Source organism: Exophiala mesophila, assembly GCF_000836275.1.
Source record: "Exophiala mesophila strain CBS 40295 unplaced genomic scaffold supercont1.3, whole genome shotgun sequence".
In the NCBI taxonomy this organism is placed as follows: domain Eukaryota; kingdom Fungi; phylum Ascomycota; class Eurotiomycetes; order Chaetothyriales; family Herpotrichiellaceae; genus Exophiala; species Exophiala mesophila.
The window spans coordinates 4408889-4435105 of NW_015622506.1; the positions used below are offsets into that span (position 1 = coordinate 4408889).

Here is a 26217-nt window from a genome sequence, read left to right on the forward strand (position 1 = left end):
AAACTGCGCCTCGCCACTTTTCTTCTTCTGGAACCGCAGGTACGCAAAGTGCTTCCTCTTCCTCGCCTATCTATTTGTTCTTGTTTGCTAGTCCATGACGGAGCTATCCGCCAACCATCAGGCACCTGCTTTTATCACTCAAAAGACCTCAGAGCAACAAACTTCTCCCATCCTCGTACACAAACCTCACTCATCCTCTGGCCCTCTTCTATATCTTGTCTTCACCACACCTCTAGGCCGCAGCGTCAAATCTACGACATCAAATCTACACTTCTCCCTCGTCTCATCACGGCAAATTCCCACTTGATTGTCATCATGTGCTGTGGCGATCTATTCCTAGGCGTTCTCGCCATTCTCTTTCCTCCCATTGCAGGTAAGTCATTCTCATGAGAATCAATCATCCCCGAACCCTGAGTCACCATCCATCTAACCCATTATTCAATAGTCTGGATCAAGCGTGGTCTCTGCTCCGCCGATTCACTGATCAACATCCTCCTTTGTGTCCTGGGATATGTCCCGGGTCTGATTCACGCCTGGTACATTATCGCCCGCTACCCCGAACGAGATTACGATTACGAAGTCATCCCCGATAGCGAAGCCCAACGAGTTACTTATTACTACGTCCGTCACGAACCCGGCCAAGGATACGGCACACAGCCAGGACAAAGTCCACGACCCGCACAGAACAACACTGCTGGAGCCCCTTTGCCTCCCAACACGACCAAGCCAAATAAGCCCCGAGCCGCCGCACCACCACCACCACCACCACCAAGCAGCAATGCCCAAGGGAGCAGCAGTCGACCAGCCCCACCTCCACCAAGCAATGAGCCTGTCGGTCCCAGTGTAGGTGCTGGAAGCGATGAACAAGGCGCACCTCCGAGCTATTCAGATGTGGTGAGGGGGGACAACAAAATTCAAACCCAGGATTAAAGACATATGTGTAAACGTGAAACGGGGAAAGGACTAGCATGACTGAAGATTGATCAAAGTGTTATCAAGATATACCTTGGGTGCTCCTATGAGTGGTTGGCGCTGGTGGGCTTTTTGATTTTGTTGCATGACTTGACCTGGAAATCAAAGTCATACCCCTGGCTTGGGAATTTGTCCACCAGGAGGATTGCATTGCACTATACTCTGGTTTCAGCGACACATCTGGCGTGATGGTAGGACTACGCCTTTTCGTGGCTCATGTCAATCATGCTATGAGAGCTGCGATTAATAAAACCTACTCTAAATACCCCACATCATAGTGATTTAATTCTTTTGCATACAGACATGTCATATAGGATTTCTACAATGACGCATTACAGCGATCCCCCGGACCAGGCTTACTTAGCAAGGTTTGAGACTTGAGAGCATTTCCATTTCGTGTCAAAGTCAATCACTGGCTTGTAGAACTAATATAATCCTGTGAGAATCGAATCTCTGCCTCGTTGTGATTTCCATCCATGTCGCACGTGATCGTCTAGTACTCAAGCATTGGAGTTGACAATGTCTACAAAGGCGGGCTTCAAGCTGGCACCTCCGACGAGGAAACCGTCCACGTCGGGCTGCTTGGCTAGATCGGGGCTGTTCTTCTCGGTCACACTGCCACCATAGATGATTCGAGTCGCCTCGGCCACCTCGCTCGACACGGATTCTTTGAGCCACTTTCGAATGGCAGCATGCACTTCCTGTGCTTGTTCTGTCATCACCGTTGTTAGCGCTGCTTGAATGCATCCCACTAGACAGCCGTGACTTACCAGTGGTAGCAACCTTTCCGGTTCCGATCGCCCAAATTGGTTCATAGGCAATCACAATGTTGGCCCAGCCGTCCTTGCCGACTGAGTTATTGACTGCCGCGAGTTGCTTGGTGACAACATCGACCGTCGTTCCAGCCTCTCGTTGCTCCAAGCTCTCGCCGACGCACAGAATGACACCAATTCCTCCGTCCAGAGCGGCCTTGGTCTTGCATGCCACGAACTCATCCTCTTCACGCAGAATCGTGCGACGTTCAGAGTGGCCGACTAGTGTCCATGTGATGTTGCTGTCTTTGAGCTGTGCCACAGAGATCTCGCCGGTGAAAGCACCGTTCGGTCGGTCAAATACATTCTGGGCTGCAACTGCAATATTGTCCGACAGATGTTCGCGGGTCAGGAGGAGGTAGAGGGAGGGAGGAGCGACGACAACCTCAGTGTTGGGATCTGCATTATTGCACCTCAATCGTTAGACCTTTGTATCATAAAAATGCCGATTTGCTTTCGAGAAGCACGCCGTCGATTGATCATGCACGAAAAGCAACCGGAACCAAATGATCCTCCGAAGTAGAATTCAACATACCGAGCTTGGCGGTGGACAGGTTGTGAACGATCTCTTTGATGGACGAGATGGTCCCGTTCCTGTGCAGGTCGACAAGGTCAGCTGGAGTTCTAAAGCATAGCTTTCAGAAGTATAGAGGCCATGTGAATTGACCGACTGCCGGGGAATAAGCAATACTTGCATTTTGAAGTTTCCTCCGACGAAGAACTTGCGACCCATGGCTGCGGTGGTAATTGGAGAGAATTGAGAAGTGACTGTGTATGTTTGGCTTCAAGAGAGACTGGAGCAGGAGTCCTGGATGTGACGGGCTTTTCAAGAAGAATAAGAACAAGAATAAAAAAGCAACGAAAGAAAAGACATGGAGCTCTCAGGTTGGTAAAGATACGGAGTAGATGCATTTGTTGACAGCGGGGCATCCAATGACATTCTCGACCGGGCAGGCGCTTCATCGTTTCATCGGCCCTTCGCTCTTTCCTTTGCCCCTCCAAGATCTTCGTTGGTCCCGTGGGGAAACTCTGCCGAGCACTTCTCCTGATCCTCCGTGATTCTCCCATCCTCCACTGCGTCCACTGCCTGCGTCTCACATCCCACATCCCATAACCCATGTCTTCCGATTTCTCACGAACCATCCTCGTTTCTCCCATCCTACGTCCCACTGTACACCAGACTCGTCCTTGGCCAATAAGGATGAAAGCCTCCGTCAACATATACCCATATGTAATGGCCCCCAAAGCTCTGTAGACTTGGGCGTGGCCATGCACGATTCATGTCTCATGTTGTGGCTTAAGACGCAATATGACACCAGGACCTTGCTTCCGCTTCTCGCCAATTCGTCGCTTAAGGGGACGAAATTGCGTCTGCCAAGATATCTCAGTGGTCTGATTTCGTTATGACCATATTTCGAGATTCGACCACTCTACCTGCTCTTTGTTGTACTGTTGGGCGCCGATCCGAACGTGTACACAACTCGCCGAGATTTCTGGGTCTTGAGATGAAACACGGGTTTGTTAGGGGGCCTATGTACTGAGTTCAGTCCAAGTAGCCTCCCAGAGTAATACGAAAGAACCTCCAACCAAGTTTCCATCCCGAGCTCGACTATCGTCGCTTGTCTGCGTACGAGTACACATGGCGCATCCACCGCACCGCTAGCTTCCCGGGCCCCTGGGTTCAAACTGCCGTTCCTCATTACAAATCGCTAACATGGGGTTTGACACGAGACAGATGGCTGAATTGCTACTCACGCTTCTACAACATATGTATCCCAGTTACAGACTTGTAAACAAGCGTATATACAATACACAGCCACAATTGGTCTACTGCCTATTCGAAGCTCGCGTCGTTTTCAGACCCACCTTCTTAGATCACTCATTCTTTGTTCTTTCTGGAATTAGGCGGCATCTGGTCGAGCTACTCCAGGTCGAGATCTATATTCAGGCACTTGCTACTAACTTTCTACCAATAATTTTGGCCTTGCACACCGACCAAGTTCTTGTTCAGGGGAATGTTTGATCTTGCCAGGATCTCGCACATCTCCACCGCTTTTGACCAGGGTTCTGATCCGTCTTCCGATGGTCACACCACACATACTACCCAGTTCCACGTGTTTGGTTATGGGAAGACCAAAATTCTGATCCGCGACACCACTTGAAATTTTCCCCAAGTCCAACTCGGAATGACTGATGGCATTCCACCCCAGCCGGGCCCTTGTTTGGCCATGACTATAAGATTCCAATGTTGCGGCGCCCCGGAGCTCTTTGGCCGAGATTTTAAGAGCTCCCCAAGGCCACCTCGTCTGCTGGCACGCTGTCACACCTGGTGACCTTTAACCATCTCCCACAACCTCACATCACACATCACCATGGCAGCATTACCCAAGTCTATGGAGCACGTGAGTCGGCGGGAACTATACACCTCCTTGCCTGCCAGAGTCCAGTATTTACAACAATTCCTCGAGTTTGGTGCAGGTATGATACCCATAAGGACAGCCAATGGACCGCTGCTGATACCATTGGCGCCGTAATAGATGATGTGGTGGCATTGATCGATGGGCAGAAATACATCAAAGCAATCATCCCTGCTCTTGTGAACATGGTCTACAAGAAGCTCTTGAGACATGATATCACCGCCAGGGTTTTTAGCACGCGAGATAGCAGAAATGAACAAGACCCAGATCAATGGATCAAGGAGGATGATGCCCAGATCCGCCATCGCAAGATGTTCTTGAGGTGGTATCTCACCAAGCTGAACTCTGACCCCAGCAAGATGGAGTACTGGCAATATCTAGACAAGGTTGGGTAGGCCAACTCTTGGGCGCTTGGGCGCCAAACTATTGTTGATTCAATACTAACCCCTTCCTAGACTCATGCATGTGGGCAAAGGGCGGAAGAACCCTCTCCATGTCGATTATCTCTTCTTGGGAGTCTGCCTCGGCTACATCCAGGATGCCATGACTGAAGCCATCCTGTCACACCCGAGACTTGAGCTTGAGCAAAAGATTGCCATTGTCAAGGCTGTGGGCAAGGTGATCTGGATTCAAAACGATTTAATGGCAAAATGGCACATCGAGGATGGGCGAGAGTTCCTAGACGAGATCGATAACGAGGAAATGGAACTGGAAGCACAGCAGCCCGAGGGATACCTCAATGGGCACAGGGTATTGGGGCGAAACGGGAATGATGACGACAGCTCGGCAGGGGACCGTCCCTCCTCAAGATCATCTAAAGGATCTAATACCAGCGTCACCAGTCTGGGAAGGACGCCGGAGCAAGTGCAACAAGGCGTCGAAGCGAGCCGCTGCCCTTTCAGTGGTTTAGCAGCAGGGCAGCCAGATATGGACATCCAGCGAGCAACCACATGGAGACCACGGCGTAACGAGCCTGAGGTGCCCCTCCCACCCTCAGGTATCCCTCGTCTTCACATTGTCGATGGACGGACAGTGTGCAAAGAAAATCTGGGGCCCAATCCGTTTCACTAGCAGAACATGGATTCTTGCAGGACTTTTGTTGTGGCTCATTTCCAGCATGAATACACACGAGTCTCTCAGTGGTTAGATATCTGCTACCAACAAAACAGATTAATTTTGATACCAAGTGGATGAATGTTGCTGCGAAGAACGGATATCCATGGAGAGCCTCCTTCGTATCTGACTCTCTTGATTCGAAGTAGCATATTACAATCGATAAGCAGTTCTTCACCCTAGCTAAATATTTGTGTCTGACTACAAAGAGCCTCAAGTATCGGCTTGTGTGCTTTGGTCATTGCTGTCATTTGAACCCATTCTACTTTGGCCACAGGCAACGGCCGACAATTTTCTTTTCTCATCGTCAATCCAAAACGTCCGATCCCATCTTGTCGCTTAAACACATCCTGCTTGACATTCCTGTCAGGTGTGCATACCTTGAATCTAGAATTGTTTTATGACCATCTGGAATAATCGTCTTCCCCTTGAGATTAACCACCTCATTGCGAATCGCTCTGCCCTTCTCCCTCACAGGCTGTGTCTGTTACACCCCTCCATCTCAAATTTTGGCCCAACCATGGCAGGAAAACACTCGGACGCGGTGGACGGCACACCCTCCAAGCGTCAAAAGACGTCCAATGACGTGGACCCCAAGAACAACCCCTACCTCTCACATTGGTACGACAACACCACAAATGGCACCAGTAATGGAAATGTTGCTGGTGGCCCTCTGTCGCTGTTGAAAAGACACCAAACCACCGCCACCCTTGCTCGGCAAGTCGAAGATAGCAAAATCAACCCGTTTACGGGAAGACCTGCGTCTGATCGCTACTTTTCCATCCTGAAGACTCGAAGAGATCTCCCTGTTCACGCCCAACGAGACGAGTTCCTCCAGCTGTACCAGAAATCTCAGATCCTTGTCTTTGTTGGTGAGACTGGTTCCGGCAAAACCACCCAAATTCCTCAGTTTGTCCTATACGATGACCTCCCCCAACAAGAACGAAAACTTGTGGCCTGTACACAACCCCGGCGAGTGGCCGCCATGTCAGTGGCCGAACGTGTTGCGCAAGAGTTGGATGTCAAGCTTGGTGATGAAGTCGGCTACAGCATCCGGTTTGAAGACATGACCAGTCAAAAGACTGTCTTGAAATACATGACCGATGGCATGCTGCTGAGAGAGGCCATGAACGATCATGATTTGAGCCGCTACAGCACCATTATTCTTGACGAGGCTCACGAGCGCACGTTGGCTACTGATATTCTCATGGGTCTTCTGAAGGACGTTGTTGGCCGGAGACCTGATCTCAAACTCATCATCATGTCTGCCACTCTTGATGCCCAGAAATTTCAACGCTACTTTCTCGATGCCCCCCTGCTTGCAGTCCCCGGTCGAACTCATCCGGTCGAGATCTTCTACACACCAGAGCCAGAGCGAGACTATGTCGAAGCGGCGATTAGGACGGTCTTGCAGATCCACGCAACCGAAGCAGAAGGCGATATTCTACTCTTCCTGACCGGAGAAGAGGAGATCGAAGATGCTTGCCGAAAGATATCCTTGGAAGCGGACGAAATGGCGCGAGAGGCTGACGCAGGCCCGGTCAAGGTCTACCCATTGTATGGTTCATTGCCACCTGCCCAGCAACAGAGAATCTTTGAACCTGCTCCTCCCCCAAGACGACCTGGCGGACGACCCGGTCGAAAATGCATTGTTGCCACGAACATCGCAGAAACATCTCTGACCATCGACGGTATCGTTTATGTGGTTGACCCAGGGTTCTCAAAGCAAAAGGTTTACAACCCACGAATTCGAGTCGAATCGCTTCTTGTCTCGCCCATTTCCAAAGCATCCGCTCAACAGCGTGCCGGTCGTGCAGGCCGTACTCGCCCTGGTAAATGCTTCCGACTCTACACCGAAGGTGCGTTCAAGAAGGAACTCATCGAGCAAACCTATCCTGAAATTCTCCGATCTAATCTATCATCGACCGTGCTGGAGTTGAAAAAGCTAGGAGTCGATGACCTGGTGCATTTTGATCTCATGGATCCACCAGCGCCAGAGACTTTGATGCGTGCCTTAGAAGAGCTGAACTATCTCGCCTGTCTTGATGACGATGGCAATCTGACCACCATGGGACGGCTTGCCTCGGAGTTCCCTCTGGACCCTGCACTGGCCGTCATGCTCATTTCATCGCCCGAGTTCTATTGTTCCAACGAAATTCTCAGCTTGACTGCATTGTTGTCAGTGCCTCAAGTTTTTGTCCGTCCTGCCTCTGCGAGAAAGCGGGCCGACGAAATGAAGAATCTCTTTGCTCACACTGACGGTGATCATCTGACACTGCTCAACGTGTATCATGCATTCAAGGGAGAAGCCGCGCAAGCAAATCCAAAACAATGGTGTCACGATCACTTCCTGAGTTTGCGTGCGTTGCAATCTGCAGACAATGTTCGACTTCAGTTGAAACGTATCATGGAACGCTCTGAGCTCGAATTGATCTCCACACCATTCGAAGACAAGAAATACTACGAGAATATTCGACGTGCGCTCGTGTCAGGGTTCTTCATGCAAGTTGCCAAGAAGGAAGCCAATGGCAAGACGTACACAACCGTCAAAGACAACCAGACAGTTCTGCTGCATCCCAGTACCGTCCTCGGCCAGGAAAGCGACTGGGTCATCTACAACGAATTCGTGCTTACCTCCAAGAACTATATCCGTACAGTGACTGGAGTTCGCGGCGAATGGCTCTTGGATCTGGCACCGGGTTATTACGACATCGATAGCTTTCCCAAAGGCGAGGTTAAGACAGCGTTGCAGCGACTAAGTGAGAGGGTCGCTCGGAGACAGAAGATGAAGGCAGGCCGGTAGATACGTCAGTCAGTCACAGATCATTACCTAGCTTGCTTCTGCTTGTGTCAGGCTCGGAGAGACTATCATCAGGATCAAGTCGCTGCATCCGGAATTGCAGCGAAATGTGACCAAGAATCATGGGGAGGGGGCTGAGACTTGTATCATAATCATGGCTGAGGAAGGCATCCGCGCAGACGCCAACACCTGTTGGTGGCCAGAGCTGAGCATTTGAGCTTTGGGATGCTCACGACCTGATGAACTTGTCCAGAAATCGTCCGAGACAAATATTACAAAAACAGCTACTTGTCTCACAGATGACTGCTACAATCAATACCTACCAAATTCTGCCATTACTTGAACACAAGATATTCCACCTGTGACCTTATTCACTCTCTCAAGCAACCATCTCTGTGCTCAAATTACCATAATGGCTGGCATTCTCCGACGAAGCTCTCTTGATGGTCGGGATTACGTTTCTTGCCCAGTTGGCGGAGACTTTTACTTGTGTGCAGATGTTAACTATGACACCTTCCTGGGCTGCTGCAATGCCAATCCTTGCTCTGGTCGAATGTGCTCTGAGGACGATCTATCGCCGATGGGATTCGGGGAAGAGACATCACCAGCTCCAGATTACCCAAACCATTCATGTCCTTATGGCGGGCTGTGGTACACTTGTGCGGACAACGACCCACCTTTTCAAGGGTGTTGCGACAGTGACCCTTGCAATGGAGACGGTTGTCCAAAATCAGATCTCCGTGCTGCAGGAGTTCATACTGTCGAAGTTGCTGGAGGGTCCACCTTTACCGTCCCTATGTCTACGACAACCACTACAACACCACCTAGCGACGACATGTCATTAACTTACATCACAATACCGACTAGTAGTAGCAGCAGCAGCAGCAGCAGCAGCAGCAGCACCCAGGATCTGACCACTAGCTCGGACTACAGTTACTCCACCTATACCTCCCCGAGAGAATATCCTCTCGAGGCTGGAACGTCGACAGCCACAAGGACAGCAACAATCGTGGGAGGCACTGTTGGGGCAGTTGTTGTCCTGGCTTTACTGCTCGGCCTGGCTTTTCTCTACTACAACCGACGCAGTAAAAAGCAGAAGGCTTCATCAACAATTGCCCCTACACCGGTCGCCCCAGAGAAGGATACCAAGTCTCTGCCGGAATCTTCAGCAATATGTGACCCTAAATCAGCTCGCACGGGCTCGTGTGTTAGTGCAAATGCTCCAATGCCACCAGGGTCACCATCATCAGGCTACATGCCACTGCCGACTTACAGCATATCCTCTTCCGCATTTCCCTCAGGAATTCCCTCGGCAGCGACGTCGTCCTTTTTGCACGGAGGGCCCAGCAAGTCGGACTCAATGGCACCCAGTGAGATCATGGGTACCGAGCTTAGTGAACAGGAATACAAACAACGCACCAGGTCACATATGCTAGGCACTGGAATGGATGCACCAATCGAGCTTGCGGCCTTTCCACTGTCTGCTGGAGCGAGAGACTCTGATCTGCGCAGCGTGTCCTTTATGTCCAGACCAGATTCTGAGACAGGGATCACGGGGTACTCTAATCAATCTCTTCGTGAGAGCACAGCGACAGGAGGTCTACCGATTCCAAGACCTTTCTCCGGATATAGAAATTCGTGACCATTGAAGGAGTAGGGGATGGATTGCTTTTCGACATTTTCACGTGTTTTCTACAGGGGTTTCAATGTACTCAACAATGTTCAATGACCAGGAAGGCTGGAGTGCATATGCACGAAGCGAATGTCAATCCTTCATAGAATGATAGATGTAGAACAAACACAACAACACCTGGAGATGGCGTCTTTACTGTACTCGTAGAACATATACCACGTGATCAGGGAAAAGTGGTCAAATAAGCGCACTGTGATTGGTTGACACTTACGCGCTAAAGTCACGGATTGAAAAAGTCCTTCACGTGACCATAGATTTTTCTGGCATCAAATTGTGTCTCTCTTCATCCATCATCCCAGATTCAAAATATTCATCACTTGCCTCATCCTAGGCAATCCTCCATGGTTTCTTTGTTGCACAGGTGCCTTCACTTGTAATAGCATTCATGTGGCGGCCCTGCATTGTACGAAGACCGTGCTTGCAAGCTACTTCGTTTACGAAATCCTTTTTCAGGCACTCGACCTTTCAACCCTTCTGTGCCAACGAGCCCAAGGCTCCCGAACCCAAGGCCGGTGGCTTCCCACCAAAGGGGAAGAAACCCAAGGAACCCCAGTCGCAATCACAGGCAACAAGCAAAGACGATATCCCGATTGAAAGTCTCGACGGGTATCTCACCACTCTTAATCCCATTTTACCTTCTGGCGAGTATGACGCTCGGACAATAGCCGTAATGAAGTCACGTTCGAAGCGCCTCATTGAGGCTGAGATGACTAGACGTTACCGGCAGTCGCACAAGCTTCAAAAACGTTCTCATGGCCTCACTGAAGGCTCTCCAAAAGAGGTTCTTGTCCTCGAAGCCAGTGCACTTCTTGTCAAGCATAAGCCTATCTCTGTTGTGGAGGATGATGCCGCAAATGTCAAGGAGTCTGAAGATATACCTGAGGAGGCCAGAGAACCGCTTCCCGACCATACTGAAGTCGAGTTAGAAGTCGAGGAACTCTCATCTACGGGAGACGGACTGGCGTATTCGGCTACACATGATATTGTTTTTGTCGTCCCTTTCACCATCCCAGGAGACCGAGTCCTGGCGAAAAAATACCCTCAGGCAGAGCACCCGCTGTTTTACATGACGGATTTTGTCAAATTACTTCGTCCTTCACCCCAACGAGAAGGGGTCACCCCCGGTTGCAAATACTTTGGTACCTGTTCCGGCTGTCAACTCCAGATGCTCTCGTACGAGGATCAACTCAAACACAAGAAGACGATTGTGGAAAAAGCATTCGCCCAATTTTCCAACCTCGACCCGGCCTTGATCCCGCCGGTCTTGGACACGATTGGATCACCACTACAATACGAGTACCGGACGAAGTTGACTCCACATTATCCTGGAAGCTCACCCAACAAAGAACATATAGTGTGGGGTGAACCTCCACCGATTGGATTTTGCAAAAAGAACTCCAGAGCCGTCATGGACATTGAACAATGTCCTATTGCGACGCCAATTCTCAACCAAGGCCTGAAGGTCGAGCGTGCCAAAGTGCAAGAGAGAACCACTCAGAGAAGGAAAGGTGCGACGATTCTCCTGCGAGAATCAACGGAACGTATGACCACAGCAAGCAAATCCGCCTTGTCGGGTTTAACCATCGAGCAAGCGCTGAAAAACGGGAACAAGGAGCAAGGAGACTCAGCAGCAGCAACAACCACAGAAGCAGACAACCCAGCAGCATCAGTTGAACTCGCCCACCTCAAACCCACCTCCACCGAACTCAGCTTCAACCTCCAAGGCGACCCTCGCATGACCTACACGTACCCTACACACGTCGACATCAAGACCTACACATCCGACAACCGCGGCATGTCGACGGAATACGTCGGGGAATTCTCCTTCCGCTCCAACGCCAACTCGTTCTTCCAAAACAACAACTCGATCCTCCCGAAATTCATCAAACACGTGCGCGACAACTGCATGCCCAAGGACATGGACCCGCAAGCCCCCGGCCGACTGAAATACCTACTCGACGCGTACTGCGGATCTGGACTCTTCGGCGTATCTCTCTCACCACTCTTCTCATCGGTGCTCGGCATCGATGTGGATTCGCACTCGATTCAAGCCGCGCGACTCAATGCGCAGAGCAATGGTGTTCCGAATGCGGGATTCATCGCCGCGGATGCAGATCAGTTGTTTGCTGATGTGCCGTTCCCGCCGGATCAGACGATGGTGGTCATTGATCCGCCGCGCAAGGGTGCGAGTGAGGATTTCCTCGCTCAGTTGTGCCAGTTTGGTCCGCGTCGCGTTGTCTATGTCAGTTGCAATGTCCATACTCAGGCTCGCGACATTGGTATGCTGGTCCATGGGTTTGGGACTTCTTGGCGCTATGAAATCGAGTCGCTGAGAGGGTTTGATTTCTTTCCTCAGACTGGTCATGTCGAGGGTCTTTGTTTCCTTGACCGCGTCCCTGATGTCCCTGATGTCCCTGATGTCCCTGGCGATGGGAACGCCGCAAATCCTGCCACAGAGTGATTGCCTGATAGTCCTTGACTGGATGGACCAACTTTACTTTCTTTCTTGTGGCCACTTGAATTGGGCTCTGAGGGACATTAATATCCTTCTAAAGCCTCCATTTGTTTTGCTTGGATTAGTGTACGATTAGGCGTGGATAAAATTTCACTTGTTCATATCCTCTGAAATTAATAGACTTTGTGACTCTTCATATGGCATTGTTTTGGTACCTCATCAGACTATCTATCCGTCTAGGTGCTTCCTGGTCCACCGAGTAGTGCAAATCTGCGCACAATGCTGGGTCCAATCTCGTCGTACTCGGCCTTGGTGTGGCAGTAGCTCTTGAATTCAGGAGTTTGACCCAGAAGACTACCTCCGAACCAGGGGCCATGTCGTTGCCGCTTATGTGTGACGACCTGAACATCGAGACCACCACTCTTAACCCCTCCGCTGCGTGCTTCTGAGGCTCGAATTCGAGCATCTACCAGATGTCGAATGTCGCGTTGCAGCCGTCGACCAAAGTCTTTGTACAAGGTGGAACCGCCTGAAAGCACAATGTTTTTGTAGAGACCTCTTCGGACATCGATAGGAGAGGACTGGATCACACCATCGACCACGGTTGGCAGTGGAGTGAGGAAATCAGACGAATATATCTCAGGGTTGAAGAAAATTTCTGGAGCGAGGAAGCGTTCGTATCCCACATCGATCGAAACGGATCTTCCATTGGGCGAGGTGACGGTATGCTTGAGGAATCGATCGGGTTCTTTGTCGTAACGGGCAAATTCCTTGACAATGTCAGGACACACGTAGCAGTACTCCTCTTTGACCTTTTCAGCAGTCTTCAGACTACTATCTGGTTCACCTCGATCTCTCAATAAGCTTTGGACAAAATAGGTGATATCGCGACCAGCGATGGGAATGCTCTTGATTGAAGAGCCAATAACGTAACCCTCGGCGACAGGAATGACGTGAGTCACACCATCACCGGAATCGATGACAGTGCCAGTGAGAGAGCGGTCTGTGACCTTGGAAGAAGTCCAAGAAGCAGCCAACGCTAAGACGGCCTGGACGGCAATGTAGAGACCTGCGCAGTTGAAGGATTCGAACATGATTTCGGCAGTGTTTTCACGGTTTTCAGGAGGATTTAGTGGCTAATACAAGGTCAGTACAAGCGTCAGGGAAAGTGAACCAGGCACTGACAGGTTCTGTGAGGAGGAAGTAATGGTCCTCGGGTTCCACCCTCAGATATTTGAATATTGAGTTGGACCAGAAGCGTTCCATGTGATCCCAATTCTCGATCTGGCCATGTCTGATGGGATAGTGAATTCCATATCCAGGGCCATTTCCAGCAGCCAGGGCTTCATCACCAATGAAAAAGTCTAGGTCTTCAGTGCCTCTCTTGCCTGCGAGGTTGGAGGAAGGACCAGCGCCGCCAGTGAGAAAGGAGGGTTTGTTGGCAACTGCTGGGCGGCCTGAGCCAGCGCCGCCTGCGCTTCCAGCTCCTTGTTTTGTTGCGATAGCTGTAGGGAAAACCCACGAGGGTGCATCGTTTCCGGCAAATCCTATGAACTATGAGTACTATTTCAACGGGATTGGAGGTGGGTATAGGCGTACCAAGTTTCGAGAAGCCGGTTCCGCTGGAGAAAGGTGTCAGCGAAAGAAGTCTATCAAAGAAGGGGCAAGGGTTCAACTCACTTGTCCATGACAACGGCGGGCGTTTGGGAAGCCATGGTGGGCGGGCTATTCAGTCAGGGTGCAGCAGCAATGTCGAGCGTGGTGATTCTTGTGGAGGTGGGGGAGTGGCTGCTAGGAGGATTGTCTGGCGCAGTGTATACTCATGGCAAATCAAAAGATGGCGTCTGATGAGGGTAGGATATCTTGCCAGAGAAATGCGGTCAGACTTGAGATCGCAGATGGGCCGCAGGCAGCTTCAATCTTGCTGCATTGAAGGCTGTGGTTGTGTCGAGTGAGATGTGACGAGGATGCCGGGGACGAAGTGGGCGGCCGCAGTGTGCAGTGGCAGTGGGCGAGGGGGCAGGGTAGTGATCACGTGATTGGAGTTGTAGCCTGCCTCCTTCCGCTACGAGTCCGGCGAGTGCGTCAGCGGCCCCCACATCGCAACATCAACAGAAGGTAGGCACAACCTTTACCGTTAAACATGGGCCTTGGCAATCCATCCTATCTGGTATGTAAAAGTTGGTTGGCTTCAACCTCACCAAGTTGTTTGTATCTAGTAAATGTCTCTTTCAAGGACTTGTTTTGTCCAGTTGTCTGATCTGATGCTGGTATTAAACCATCCGGACCCTGGAGCCACACACAGTATACCTCAATGTCATGTTAATGTTGAAATAATCACCTCGTGACTTGACTTCCCACCATCAGTCGCACCTGCCTCATCAAAGGCAAGCAGGCAGCGGTAGAGTGAGTGCCAAGCGGAACAACAGCCCGACTCCGACTAAAATACACACGAGAGCCTCGTGTTGAAGTGAAGACCAACGTGTTGCCGCTTCCCCCATGGCTCTTAACTCGACTCTTCTTTTCACTCATTTTTTGTACCAGCCAATCTACCGATCTACCAACCTATCAGCCAACCAACCCTCGTACTCATTCAAACAACCTTGACTCGGTATTTGTACCATCATTATAGCCTCCACGGCATCTCATGTCTACTGGGACGTATACCGTGCAATAGCCTCACCCCATTCTTTCTCTACATTGCCGCTTGACACAGGACTCCCCAGTCTTGCTGCATTCACTTCGATCTCCAAGCTACGGCCTCGTGGGATCCCACCCTCTTTGAACTGTGAGTTTCGCTCATCCTCAACTCCATCCTCCTCTCCATCACCTCAGATCAACTTGATGACTCACACCTGTCCTCCAGCCTTGACACTGTCTCCACTAGACCATGCCATTGTTCACCTAATGCACCCCGCCACTGTTACGGTCTTCAATGCGACCAATGTCGCGCCGTCCACAGGAAGGTGGTGATATATGTGCCATCTTCATTCATGCTGGGGCTGGCTACCACAGCCATCAAAATGAAAGAATCCATCTTTCCGCAGTCAACGATGCCGCCAAGGTGGGAATGGCGGTGTTGAAGAGTGGTGGCGATGCTACCGATGCCGTCGAAATGGCTGTTCGCCTGCTCGAAGACAAAGAAATTACAAACGCAGGCTATGGCAGCAACTTGACCATGGATGGCCATGTCGAGTGCGATGCCACTATTGTTGATCATTTCGGCCGCAGTGGAGCCGTTGGTGCTTTGAGACAGGTCAAGAATCCCATTGGTGTCGCTCGACTGGTCCTTGAGGAGTCCAACAAGCCGCTCTCTCTCCAACGCGTCCCGCCAAACCTTCTGGTCGGCCCTGGAGCAACTGATTACGCTGCTACCAAGGGCGTGCCCATCCTTCCCCCGGATCTTCTCATCTCGGCCAGTGCGCGTGAACGATGGTTGCGTTGGCGACAAGACCTCGAGAGTGCTGCCGAAAGAGAAGCCTCCAACCAGAAGTTGCCCCAATCCCCCATCTCTGACCCCCGGGCCGGAGAAATCCCTGCCGCGATGCGTACCAATCTAAACAAGACTCCAATCACACCATATCAATCTCCTCCGGAACGAGAGAAGAGACCTAGCATTTCACAACTACCTCCTCTCACTCGGCCCTTGGTCATCTCGGCATCCGATATGCCAACACTATCGACCGTGAAGGACTCCCAAACCCGAGAAATGTCCCCCATAAAGAACAGCTTGACTCCGTTTCAGAGCAAGCAATTCAACACTGCATCCAATGGACCTACCGAACACTCTGAAAGTGCCATTGATGACAGTCTGCAATGGAGTATTCCTGCTCCTAAACGTCAAAAGCTTAATGGATCATTTGATGGTTCGAACCAAGCACATCCTGAAGGAGACGACGAGGAACACTTTTCCTCCTCAGGTGAGTGTGCTAAAGGCATGACAGTTGAAGATGATGGAGAAGACTACATTACCGACACTGTAGGAGCAATAGCGGTTGATTGTTTTGGTAGGATTGCTGCGGCTTCGTCGTCTGGCGGCATTGGCATGAAGCACATGGGGCGTTGTGGGCCAGCAGCACTAGTGGGCACCGGCACGGCGGTGATTCCCATTGAGGAAAATGACCCCAACCAGACCTGTGTGGCGACGGTGACGAGCGGTACAGGTGAACACATGGCCACCACGACGGCAGCAGCCACAGCGGCGGGTCGAATCTATGCGTCAGTGAAGAAAGAAAATGGACGACTGGTGGAGTGCAACGAGGATGAAGCCATGTACTCGATGATCCAGCAAGACTTCATGGAGCACCCTGGAGTCCGCCACAGCCACTGTACAGGGGCGATTGGAATTCTGGCGGTGAAAAAGTGTCGAGACGGTATTTACTTCTACTTTGGACACAACACCGACTCGTTCGCCCTAGCCTCGATGCATTCGGAAGAACGTAAGCCGGTGTGCACCATGTCTCGGAGTAAGGGGCACGGATCGATCGCACAAGGCGGACGAGTGTCTCGGGCCAAGCATGCGCGTTTCCGCTGACCGGAAGGCTCAACGGAGGCTGGCTGGTCAGTGTGAGCATGGCTTTGTCAACGGGCCCCAGTGGCGGTGGAATTCCGACTGTTGTGCCGTCTTCTCTCAGATCATGCACAAGGACGGCTGGAGCTCAGGTGCTATCAAGAACAATGAACAAGCCCAGAGAAGGCGTGGAATGACAAATCAAGGAGTGGAAGATGCAGCAAATCGGTCAATGGCGGCCTCGGTGGTGGACACATTTATACCAGGGCACGATGTGATGTCGGAGCGGCTTCTTGTCTCATATTCCGCCATTGACCGAGGCGCAGCTCCTAGAACCTAGAATCAATCTCAACGTCCTTTTCATTTTTGAGTTTTGCTACAGGACCTTCTAATGCTACCTTTGAAGTATATCTACCTGGACGGTCATGCCAACGATCTCGCCAGGGTGTAGATGATGAGTGTTTGAGTGGCCTCAAGATGATCTATGCACGCGTGTGCATGATATTGTTTTGTCGTCGAGATATGACTACTGTGATCCATATCACGTGTGGTGTATAGTGCTAATTCATCTGGCCTTTGTCCGTGCGGCCTTCTTCTTGGGGACAACGACCGGACGGGCACCATAATTTCCGATACTGAGATGAGTGCCACAGGTCAAACAGACGCCATTTTCCGGCACAGAGCAGAATATGCTGAGACAGATGCTGCACACAAAGCCCGTGGAGACGACATTGCGGTGACAGAAGCAAGCGGCGCGGAAATCCACATCAATACGAGTCGGTAGGATCAGATGTGCGGCTCGTGTGCCCGGCGAAGGTAAGAATGATGTCAGCAGGTAGGTCAGCAGTGCTTGGCTGGCTGTAGACGAGGTTTCCGGTGCTGATGCGGGTGAGGTTTGGGAGGTCTGGGAGGTCAGCTTGACGGGGATGAAGATGCCTTTGGTGGCGTCGGCGGCTTGTTGGAGGAATACGGTTGAGTCGGAACTCGCGGTTGACTCTGTCGAGGACTTGGATGGAGGGTCGGATGTGGTGGTGGTGGTGGTGGTGGTGGTGGTGGTGGTGGTGGTGGTGGTGGTGGGAGTTGGGTTGGATGCTGAGTGTGGGATGGGGAGTGAGAGGACGTCGATGGGGATGGATAGTCGTTGACAAGCGAAGATGGCGTTCATGATGGGGATGTATTGATGGGCTAGGTCGGTTGAAGGAGAGGCTGAGATCAGGAGGATGCGAGATTGAAGCGAAGTGCTGTTGGCTTCGGTCGAGGTCGACATCTGGTTGCTGCCAGTGTTATCGCCAGCGGCGCCTGTACCTGTGCCGATCAGAGATTCTGCGTAAGTGATTGATTCGCGATTGATATGGCTGAGGGCGAGAGTCAAGGCTCCGGCAATCATGGTGGATGTGCTACTCGAGACAGCATCTGGAGTGGTGTCTGAGAGTAGAGATGACAGGTTTCGCACGACTTGTTCCTCAACGAGTCGGAAAGGGCGATATTTGTTGCCTGAGGGATTGTTAGGCCCTGATGAGGAGGTGGTGGATGACTTGGGAGTGTGAGATGGTCCATTGAGCTTGAGGCGCTTAGCCGAGTCGGTGAGGTCCTGGGATTCAGCCTGCGTATGTGTGGCATGGCGTTTCTGTCGGTCTTGAACAGACCGTGGGAGCCGTTGTTCGACGGCTGTTGGATAGAGCCATTGTGCCTTGTCGCAATGGGAGGCGATTACGGCGACCTTGTTGGTGTAGTTCCCAGCGAGGTGGGCGTTGATGAAGACGAGAAGATTGGCGACGGTGGCTGATAGGGTCAAGGTAGGCGACAGTAATGCCCATGCGGCAGGATTGGTATCGAGGATGATGGTCAGGAGGGATGGGGACAATTCTGGTGATGTTGTTCAGCCTCGTGTACCTAGTCCCTTGTGATTGGACTGGGAGTGTATGGGGATTGGAACAAGACAAGACATGGCTTCATGGTCTGGCGTGGGTGTAAAGGTGGGAGGGCCGGGAAAAGAAGCAAGATTGGGATTAGCTCGATTGGTGGGCTGGACAGACTCACCATGGGATGGTTTCGCAAAGTGCTCGGTGGTGTCGACGGCATTCATGATGAAGCCAGGATAAACCTGTGAGCCTACTGAATTGTGGTCCTCAACCTCGGTTGAATGAAGAGGTTGATGGATTTCGATGGATTTGATGATGGTTGGGTGGAAAGATGGAGATGGGGGATTTGAAAAAAGGCAGATGAAAGTGAGGCCGAGTGGCGTTTCTGATGGAGGCAGGAAGAAGAGGGCAACAGCAATTGTTGGGGGCGTTGAAGCTGGAATCAGGCGACCGTTGGTTACCTAGAATATCAGGTTTGGTTACCTAGGTAGGGAATGTTAGGTGGTCCGCAAACTACCCACCTGGCTGCTCGGGGGTACACAAGGGTGCCTAGGTAAACACCTGCAATCTGGACATAGCCACAGTGATGAAAGACTGCAGCCTTGTCCAGCCTTGTGCAGTATCAACTGTCGGTGTTCAAAATAATGCTCTAGTTAGGTGATCCTTGGCTTTAGGTGACATAGTGCAGATGACTGTTAGGGCCACAGTGTGTTCTGCTAGGCCCTCGGGCCCCCTCGGCCCTGTACACAAGCCTCAGGGGTGCCTGTCAAAGTAGGATTAGGCGCTAGTCAGGTCTAGAGCTTTTTACTGAGGAGCCGTCAATGCCATGTGGGTGGCCCTCGCCCCTACGGAGTAAGTATTTTGACTTCTGCGTCTTCTACAGTCAAGAGAGTCGAGGCGTCGGGTTAAGCAGGGTTTATGTTTGGGTATTTCAACACAAGTGGTGGCGTCAGGGAGAAAGAAGGCCAAGTCCAACAATTGATTCACTTCGTCCAACGTGCGCAATTGATTCGATGGATCCAGTGCATGCCGGAGAAATGTCATGGTGGTCATGGAATTTGACATGATCAACGTCACAAGGCATCCAGGCGCAGTCGACTGAAGGTCATGCAGTGCAGGCGTGGTACAGACGAAAGTCCATCAGTAGTACCAAACCGCCCAAGGGACCCTGGTACTGTCATCCTCTCTTCACTCAAGCATGGTTGTAATTCTTATTTTGATACGCTTGTGAACATTTTACTGCAGTATTTCCTTGCAAATCGACAAGGGATACCGAATACTGAGGTCAAAGGTAGAATTCAGCCTGGCACCGAGACTATCATGACCCAGTCAACGACACAGACTGCCAGTCAGAGGGTGCACATGCCAATTTCAGAGTGAAAGCAGTGCCTGTTTTAGGTACACATGTCGTGCCAAGCAGGGTTTTTGAGCAGGTCAGTGATACCTGGGACCGGCCGAGAAGCTTCCTCGGTGGGCGGAGTTGATTGCCGTCTTTGGTGCGCACGGAGTAGACAGGCGTTGTGGGTTTCGGTACGGAGATAAATAAGGCCTAGGACATTGCCGATACTGGCCCCAAGTGCCCCATTGGTGACATTGATTAGATAAAGCAGGTGACTCAAGGTACAGTACTGAGGCACTACAGAGGTGATGATGATGATGCGTAGTACCCACCATCCTCCAGCTGTGCTACCAACAGTAATAACTTTAATAATAAAAGGGTCTAGGGACCTGACAGCCGGGAGGTGCTTGGGGTTACTTGATGGTCCGGTCGGTCGAATTGTTTTGTACCCACGTTGAAGCCAAACACTGTGACTGGCTGACTCCCTGAACCTTTTCCCCTTGTTTATCAAGGTCCGCCTTTTTGGACTGTTGAAATTTTCAGTTTGTTGGTGTTGGTCTCTACGCATGTGTGTTTTGCATTGACAGTGCACACAGTGCCAGTAATCAATCCCACATCCTCCTGCGCCTACACCACGCTACCACTACCACTCCCGTTCCCTCTACCGAAACGCTACCAGTTGCCAAATAGGCGCGTCTAAGTGACCAAATTGTCTGTCTGTCTGTCTGTCTGCCTGCCTGATTTTCCACTTATTTTTTCTCGCTTCGTCGCGTCCTTCCACTGGAATCAAATTTGCACCCCACGTGGACACTTTTTGCATCTTCTCCCACCAATCCACCAATACTGTCATCATCAACCATCAATATCCAACGGTCAACTTTTCCTCCACGTCGACTAAAGTTCCAGTCTTTGCTCTGTAATTCAACCTCGACAAAGAAGCAAATCCATCAGCACCTTGAGATCATCTCCAATCATACCGTCAAGCCTGTCAGGCCCCTTCTGTGCATAACCTGCATTTGTTGTCGTTCTTTCTCCCTCAAGTCCGTCAGCCTCATTCCTAAGCAACTCATTCTACCCACATCCTTCGCCATCCTCTTTCTCGCCTTCAAAACTTCGGCTCCGTCGCCCTTCGCCTCTACTTTGGCCTTACTGCCCAACGAATCAGTGGTTCCTTTCTCTTTCTGGTCAACGACACCACCATCCACTCTGCTGAACGCCGCCATCCGCCGACTCCATCATCCTCTGTCCTTGTCGACTGCCACTATCTACCACTCCCTTCGGCCTGGTCCCTTTTTTGCCTCTTTCTCCAAAGAATGTCTTCCACTTCTTAATCTCACGTCGACCCCAGTCGTGACTTCTCTCATTCACCCACTTCTTCCTCCATTGCTCTTACCCTCTCTCCGCCATCTGTCGACCCCGACTTCCACCTCAGAGCACTCGTTCTTTCTTTCCAAATGTCGACAATGGCGGCCGTCCAGCGGATGACCCGTAAACTCTCTGAAGAACGCGCTTCCACCCTTGCCAAGGAGGCCGTTGAACTCTCTCACTCTGGTGACAAACAGGTATGTTGACCATGGTCCCTAGAATCCTCTCCTTCCATAGCTAACCCTCCCTCTAGAAAGCTTCTAGAAAATTACGAGAGGCTGCAGCTCTTGGCCATGACAACCCTGATGTCCAGAGTGCCTTTTTGGCAATTCACAACGACCAGAATCACTCTCCCCTGCTAGATCTGTGTCGGAGGTATGCACTTTACCACAACAAGGCTGCCGGTGTCGATGCCGTCGCCTACCTGAAGGGCCCCGAAGCACCCAACGCTGCCCCTGTCGCCCTGGAATGTCTTCAGATCATTCTTGAGAGCCAACAGAATTCATTATCAGACTCACAGGATTTTATCATTGCCGAACTTGGCAGACAAAGCCCTGCAGTGCGGCAGTATTTTGCCTCGGAGCTTACCGTCTCCACCACAGAGTTCTTTGACAATGTGTATGAGCGAGGTGACGATGCCGCCAACTGTCTTCGATCCGTCGTTCTCGACAACAAGCTCTGGCTCGATGAAAACACCAGACTTCGAGTAGAGGATGACCTCTTCCAACTCTTTCTGGCCAAACTTATGGAGACTGGCCACGATCATGATGGCCGTGCTCTCAAAGGCATCGCCCTCCTTCTCATTGCAGATACCCAGAGACTCCACTCTTTCATCGACGATGAAGCTTTCGAGGCTTTGATGGGCAGTCTGGACTTGAGATTACCCCCGGACGTGCGCGGTCAAGCCACCCTTGTTCTCTCAAAATTCTTCTCCGTCGCCGAGCCTGAAGCTCAGGAATTTTTATCAAAATACATCACCACCCATGTCTCGAGACAAAAGGGAGACGACCTTATTCTTGCCTTTTCCGCAGCTGCACACCTTTTCCCTGTCGTCCCAGCCATGATGGCACAACTCTTTCTCACAGAAGGCTTCCTGGTCTCACTCATGCCTCTCCTCGCCCGCCAGTTCAGCAGCACCGTCGTTCACGACGCCTTTCTTCTTCTCCTGAATGCCGCTTGCATTGATGGCGCCTGCCGCACCGCCATTGCACAACACTGTGCTACCTGGCTGTCTCAAAAAGTCAGTAATGGCTCCGGAAAGCAGCCGGCCATCGCTGCCACCACACTCGCCAAATTGAAGACTTCTGGTGCCAAGCCCAGTGAACAGAGAGCCAACAAGGCGGATGATGATGTTAGTGAACTCGTTACTCTTTTCAAAACCACTCTTGCGTCTGAACAAGGGAGAAACGTATCTGACTCGGTTGAAGGTCTTGCGTATACATCTTTGAAGCCCGAGGTCAAGGAATCCCTCGCCAATGACAAAGCCTTCCTCAAGTCTCTGTTACACGCCCTTGACTCGAACCACGAGTCCCCCGAGATCGTGGTCGGAGGCCTCAGCATCATTTCAAATATGACCCAGTACCGTCCTAATCTTTCCGAAGAGCAGCGCAAGATATCCCAACTGAAAGCATATGCCAACGCCTCCAAGCCAGCCGATCCCAGTCCTCTGGAAGACGACGACCACGTCCGCGCTCGCTGCTCGGCCGCAATCGAAGCCGGCATTGTTCCTATTCTTATCAAGCTCAACAAAGGCAGATCCCCGTCTACCTCCCAGCTGACTGATCGAATCTTACTGTCCCTTTCCAGAAATCAGAAAGAAAGGGGCAAAATTGCTCAGCAAGGCGCTGTCAAGTTGCTGGTCGTGCATTCTCAGCGAAATCTGCAATCAACAGACAGTCATACTCAAGCCAATACAGACGCTGCGCACGCATTGGCGAGACTACTTATTTCATTGAACCCAGCACATATCTTTCCCGCCGGCTCGACCCCTGACATCACAGACGCTGTACCGCCGCTGTTGGCGTTGGTTAAGGCGGCCAAAAGCGAAGGCCTGACTCAAGCTGATCAGCCTCGTGATCTTCTTCCTGTCTTCGAGAGCCTGCTAGCTCTGACAAATTTAGCCTCTGCACCGGATCAAACAGCTGCCAAGGCTATTGTCACGGGGGCCTGGGACGACATTGAAGATTTGCAGTTGGGCAACAATGCCATGATTCGCCGCGCATCCACAGAGTTAATCTGCAACCTGACGATAATCCCTTCGGGCGCTGAAAAGTTTGCCGATGGGTCGAAACGTGCCAGTCAACGACTTCATATTCTCGTTGCCATGGCCGACGTAGATGATCTCGCAACAAGACGGGCGGCAGGTGGGGCTCTCGCCATGCTCACTGACCAATTCTCAACCGTCAATTCTGCTCTTCTCGAGCTAAAGAGAGCACCTGAGATTCTACTAGAGCTTTGTCAAGACGAAGATCCTGGCGTCGTTCACAGAGCACTCGTGGTGGTTAGAAATATACTCCACGATGAAGACGCACAAGTCGCACTCAAAGCCAAAGATATTTTCAAGTCCAACAATGCTATAGAAAGCTTGAAAACGTGTCTCAAGCAGACCAAAAACCCTGAGTTGCTTCGGATCGGCGTCCAGGCGCTCAAGGTGTTGGTTGAGCAAGCATAGAAACCTGAGATGGACACAATCAACACGGATTTACCAGTTTACGATTAACGAACACCAATCCCTCCGGGATGGATATCACTTTTGCGCCATCCCGTCATACGACTCATGTCTATACACCAACATGGGGAAGAAATCACGGATGAACTGTAGCATCATCCGACAGAGGGGCGTTGTTTGAATACTTTTTTGACTTGCAAGGTGTTGGGTTCATGAGAGTTTGGCATGTTTGCAACAGTATGTCAGAACTTGGGATGGGTATACGGATTTTATAGTTTGAAAATGCATTGGGAGGCAGCATGGGCAAGAGTTTAGACATTCCTGTCAAAGCATTATCAGATTTTGATGCATCTAGTCGCAAGAAGGTACTGTTTGTCAATGAGACCAGAGTTTTAGCCCTTATCGACGGATAATATGATGAATCAGCATGTCCCTTTTTTTTATATGGGATCTGAACTACTCGCCATTGGGCCATACCAACTACTTACCTAGAAAACCCATACTTGTTTAAAACTGACGACTTGAGGGTTCACTACTAGTACTCTAATGAGCGAGGAACAGAACTAAATGCATAAGGGTTGAGACTATGTGCCCAGTGAGAGTGCCTTTGTACCACCTCCCCCTTTTTTGCTCAGCCTCGTGCGACCTTATTCCATTAGGCATGCCAATCCCTGAACCGCTGCCTCAAGTCAAGTCACCAACGCCGAACCAGCTGCCGCACAGGGCGGATGCACAAAGAGTCACCGTGGCGACGGTGGTATGCCGAATAGAAGTGCGGTTGAAGAGCTCCGAACATGAGGTGCCGGTTTTAAGATGGGCTTCCATGTCCAGACTGGCCTGGGCGTCGTTGACCTACTTTAGGTAGCCCTTACATTTTAAATTGAACAAATCAGTACCATCTACCAGCGTCTTCGTCGCCGCCACGACTGACTTACTATTGGTTGTTGGGCTTGATTTTGACTAATATTCGGCTTCTAGAGATATAATTAAGATATCTAAGAGTCCCTCTAGATATAGAGAGTAATTCTTCCCTATGTTAAAACTCATATATACAGAGATTACTAGGTCCCTAGCTAATTGTTAAGGTAGTACAGACTAAAGTCTTTGAAGCTACTAAGTTTAGATGCTAATACTTACTACTGACCTTTCTAATACCGAAGAAACTTCACTGAGGTTCCTGGACGGGATATCCCCTAGCCGAGGAGGACGTAGGCCACCTTGACCCCAGACCCCCGCAAACGAACAGTCCTCTAGTTCGATGATTTACTGAAGCGAGAATTCGGCAGTCCAACCCCACGACTTAGTGGTGGGACTCAATGGGAATGGTCATGATCAGCATCGGGGTATTCCTCAGCTCCGAGATGTGTAGTATGCCAGCTCATAGTGCGGTCCCGTATTTTCGACCCTCGCGGTCCTTATGCAGTCCTTACGCAGTCCTGCTGTGAGACCTACGGCCGGCCTCTTGTCACCCTCAACAGAAGTCAAATTCTCTCACATGTGGACAACTTAGTTGTCCAGCCGTCCTCCATACTGGAGAAAAGCTGTACAAATGTCCCTGCGGACGCCAGATTTCGCGCAGGTACGTGGCCCGTGGACTTTCGACATCCGACTTCGATCCCGTGACTGACGAGTGGACGCCGCTAGTGATGTCTTTGCTCAGCACCTATCTAAATGTGAATGGGGAGGGAGGATGGATTCGTCCAAGATGTGACTCTCGACCAGCTTGACCCGAAACAAGACGGCTTGTGACCAGTGTGTCAAAGCCAACGTTCGGTGTGATTCTGTAGACCCTTGCGCATGCTGTTTTGAACGAGCTCTGAATTGCACCTATACTCGAACAGGCTATTCTTGCGAGCGCCATCGTGATTGGCGGCGCGTGTTTTGCCGACGATCGGATATCCACCAAGGTCATTAATGAACTAAGGATGGGGCTGTTGAAATCGATCAAAAGCCCATCAATAATACGAAAATCCCCCCTCGTTGCTGTTCATGGTACTTGCTTGGTCCCCCAGACCAACCGACACTGACACTACCCGCTCCGCCATGCCATAGCACGAGATTGAGATGCGCGGCCCCTCCAATATCCACGATGCAAGCCAGCTCCATTACACCCGACATCCTCGCCGGCTCCCGGCACGAGAAGGTCTGCGAATTTTTGTCCAATTACCTGCCCACCAACCTCTCGGTGAGTTCTACCGAGTTGGGGTCGTC

At 51.1% G+C, this 26217-nt stretch overlaps 10 protein-coding genes across 11 annotated transcripts; 7 read left to right on the top strand and 3 right to left on the bottom strand.

Annotated features, from left to right (window-relative positions):
* The first annotated feature begins 14 nt into the window (after window positions 1–14).
* On the top strand, window positions 15–1355 carry PV10_05083 (uncharacterized protein). Its single transcript, XM_016369694.1, has 2 exons — window positions 15–373; window positions 446–1355. Exons 1-2 carry the CDS (start codon window positions 316–318, stop codon window positions 928–930), a joined length of 543 nt encoding a protein of 180 aa, XP_016225482.1. The 5' UTR covers window positions 15–315; the 3' UTR covers window positions 931–1355.
* Window positions 1238–2695, bottom strand: PV10_05084 (triosephosphate isomerase). Its single transcript, XM_016369695.1, has 4 exons — window positions 2480–2695; window positions 2320–2378; window positions 1743–2183; window positions 1238–1684 (listed from the first exon to the last, which is right to left on the bottom strand). The coding sequence occupies exons 1-4, from the start codon at window positions 2515–2517 to the stop codon at window positions 1473–1475; spliced, it is 750 nt and encodes a 249-aa protein (XP_016225483.1). The 5' UTR covers window positions 2518–2695; the 3' UTR covers window positions 1238–1472.
* Window positions 2696–3653: 958 nt separating this feature from the next.
* Window positions 3654–5536, top strand: PV10_05085. 2 transcript variants are annotated; one of them, XM_016369696.1, is made up of 3 exons: window positions 3654–4262; window positions 4322–4592; window positions 4657–5536. In XM_016369696.1, the coding sequence occupies exons 1-3, from the start codon at window positions 4157–4159 to the stop codon at window positions 5270–5272; spliced, it is 993 nt and encodes a 330-aa protein (XP_016225484.1). In that variant the 5' UTR covers window positions 3654–4156; the 3' UTR covers window positions 5273–5536. The 2 variants fall into 2 exon arrangements, with proteins under 2 accessions (XP_016225484.1, XP_016225485.1); XM_016369697.1 differs by having other exon boundaries at window positions 3654–4592.
* A 178-nt stretch (window positions 5537–5714) lies between these two features.
* On the top strand, window positions 5715–8117 carry PV10_05086 (pre-mRNA-splicing factor ATP-dependent RNA helicase PRP43; the record flags this gene model as incomplete). Its single annotated transcript, XM_016369698.1, has 1 exon — window positions 5715–8117. The coding sequence occupies one exon, from the start codon at window positions 5715–5717 to the stop codon at window positions 8115–8117; it is 2403 nt and encodes an 800-aa protein (XP_016225486.1).
* Window positions 8118–8526: 409 nt separating this feature from the next.
* PV10_05087 (uncharacterized protein) lies at window positions 8527–9820 on the top strand (the record flags this gene model as incomplete). The annotated part of the gene is made up of 1 exon (XM_016369699.1): window positions 8527–9820. One exon carries the CDS (start codon window positions 8527–8529, stop codon window positions 9754–9756), a length of 1230 nt encoding a protein of 409 aa, XP_016225487.1. The 3' UTR covers window positions 9757–9820.
* Window positions 9821–10101: 281 nt separating this feature from the next.
* Window positions 10102–12453, top strand: PV10_05088 (23S rRNA (uracil-5-)-methyltransferase RumA). Its single transcript, XM_016369700.1, has one exon. The coding sequence runs from the start codon at window positions 10193–10195 to the stop codon at window positions 12266–12268; it is 2076 nt and encodes a 691-aa protein (XP_016225488.1). The 5' UTR covers window positions 10102–10192; the 3' UTR covers window positions 12269–12453.
* Window positions 12436–14214, bottom strand: PV10_05089 (uncharacterized protein). The gene is made up of 4 exons (XM_016369701.1): window positions 13943–14214; window positions 13862–13884; window positions 13448–13809; window positions 12436–13398 (listed from the first exon to the last, which is right to left on the bottom strand). Exons 1-4 carry the CDS (start codon window positions 13975–13977, stop codon window positions 12499–12501), a joined length of 1320 nt encoding a protein of 439 aa, XP_016225489.1. The 5' UTR covers window positions 13978–14214; the 3' UTR covers window positions 12436–12498.
* A 992-nt stretch (window positions 14215–15206) lies between these two features.
* PV10_05090 (uncharacterized protein) lies at window positions 15207–17112 on the top strand (the record flags this gene model as incomplete). Its single annotated transcript, XM_016369702.1, has 1 exon — window positions 15207–17112. One exon carries the CDS (start codon window positions 15207–15209, stop codon window positions 16794–16796), a length of 1590 nt encoding a protein of 529 aa, XP_016225490.1. The 3' UTR covers window positions 16797–17112.
* A 2-nt stretch (window positions 17113–17114) lies between these two features.
* Window positions 17115–19001, bottom strand: PV10_05091 (uncharacterized protein). Its single transcript, XM_016369703.1, has 2 exons — window positions 18813–19001; window positions 17115–18638 (listed from the first exon to the last, which is right to left on the bottom strand). The coding sequence occupies exons 1-2, from the start codon at window positions 18856–18858 to the stop codon at window positions 17338–17340; spliced, it is 1347 nt and encodes a 448-aa protein (XP_016225491.1). The 5' UTR covers window positions 18859–19001; the 3' UTR covers window positions 17115–17337.
* Window positions 19002–20632: 1631 nt separating this feature from the next.
* On the top strand, window positions 20633–24505 carry PV10_05092 (uncharacterized protein). The gene is made up of 2 exons (XM_016369704.1): window positions 20633–21535; window positions 21592–24505. The coding sequence occupies exons 1-2, from the start codon at window positions 21428–21430 to the stop codon at window positions 24007–24009; spliced, it is 2526 nt and encodes an 841-aa protein (XP_016225492.1). The 5' UTR covers window positions 20633–21427; the 3' UTR covers window positions 24010–24505.
* Window positions 24506–26217: the final 1712 nt, after the last annotated feature.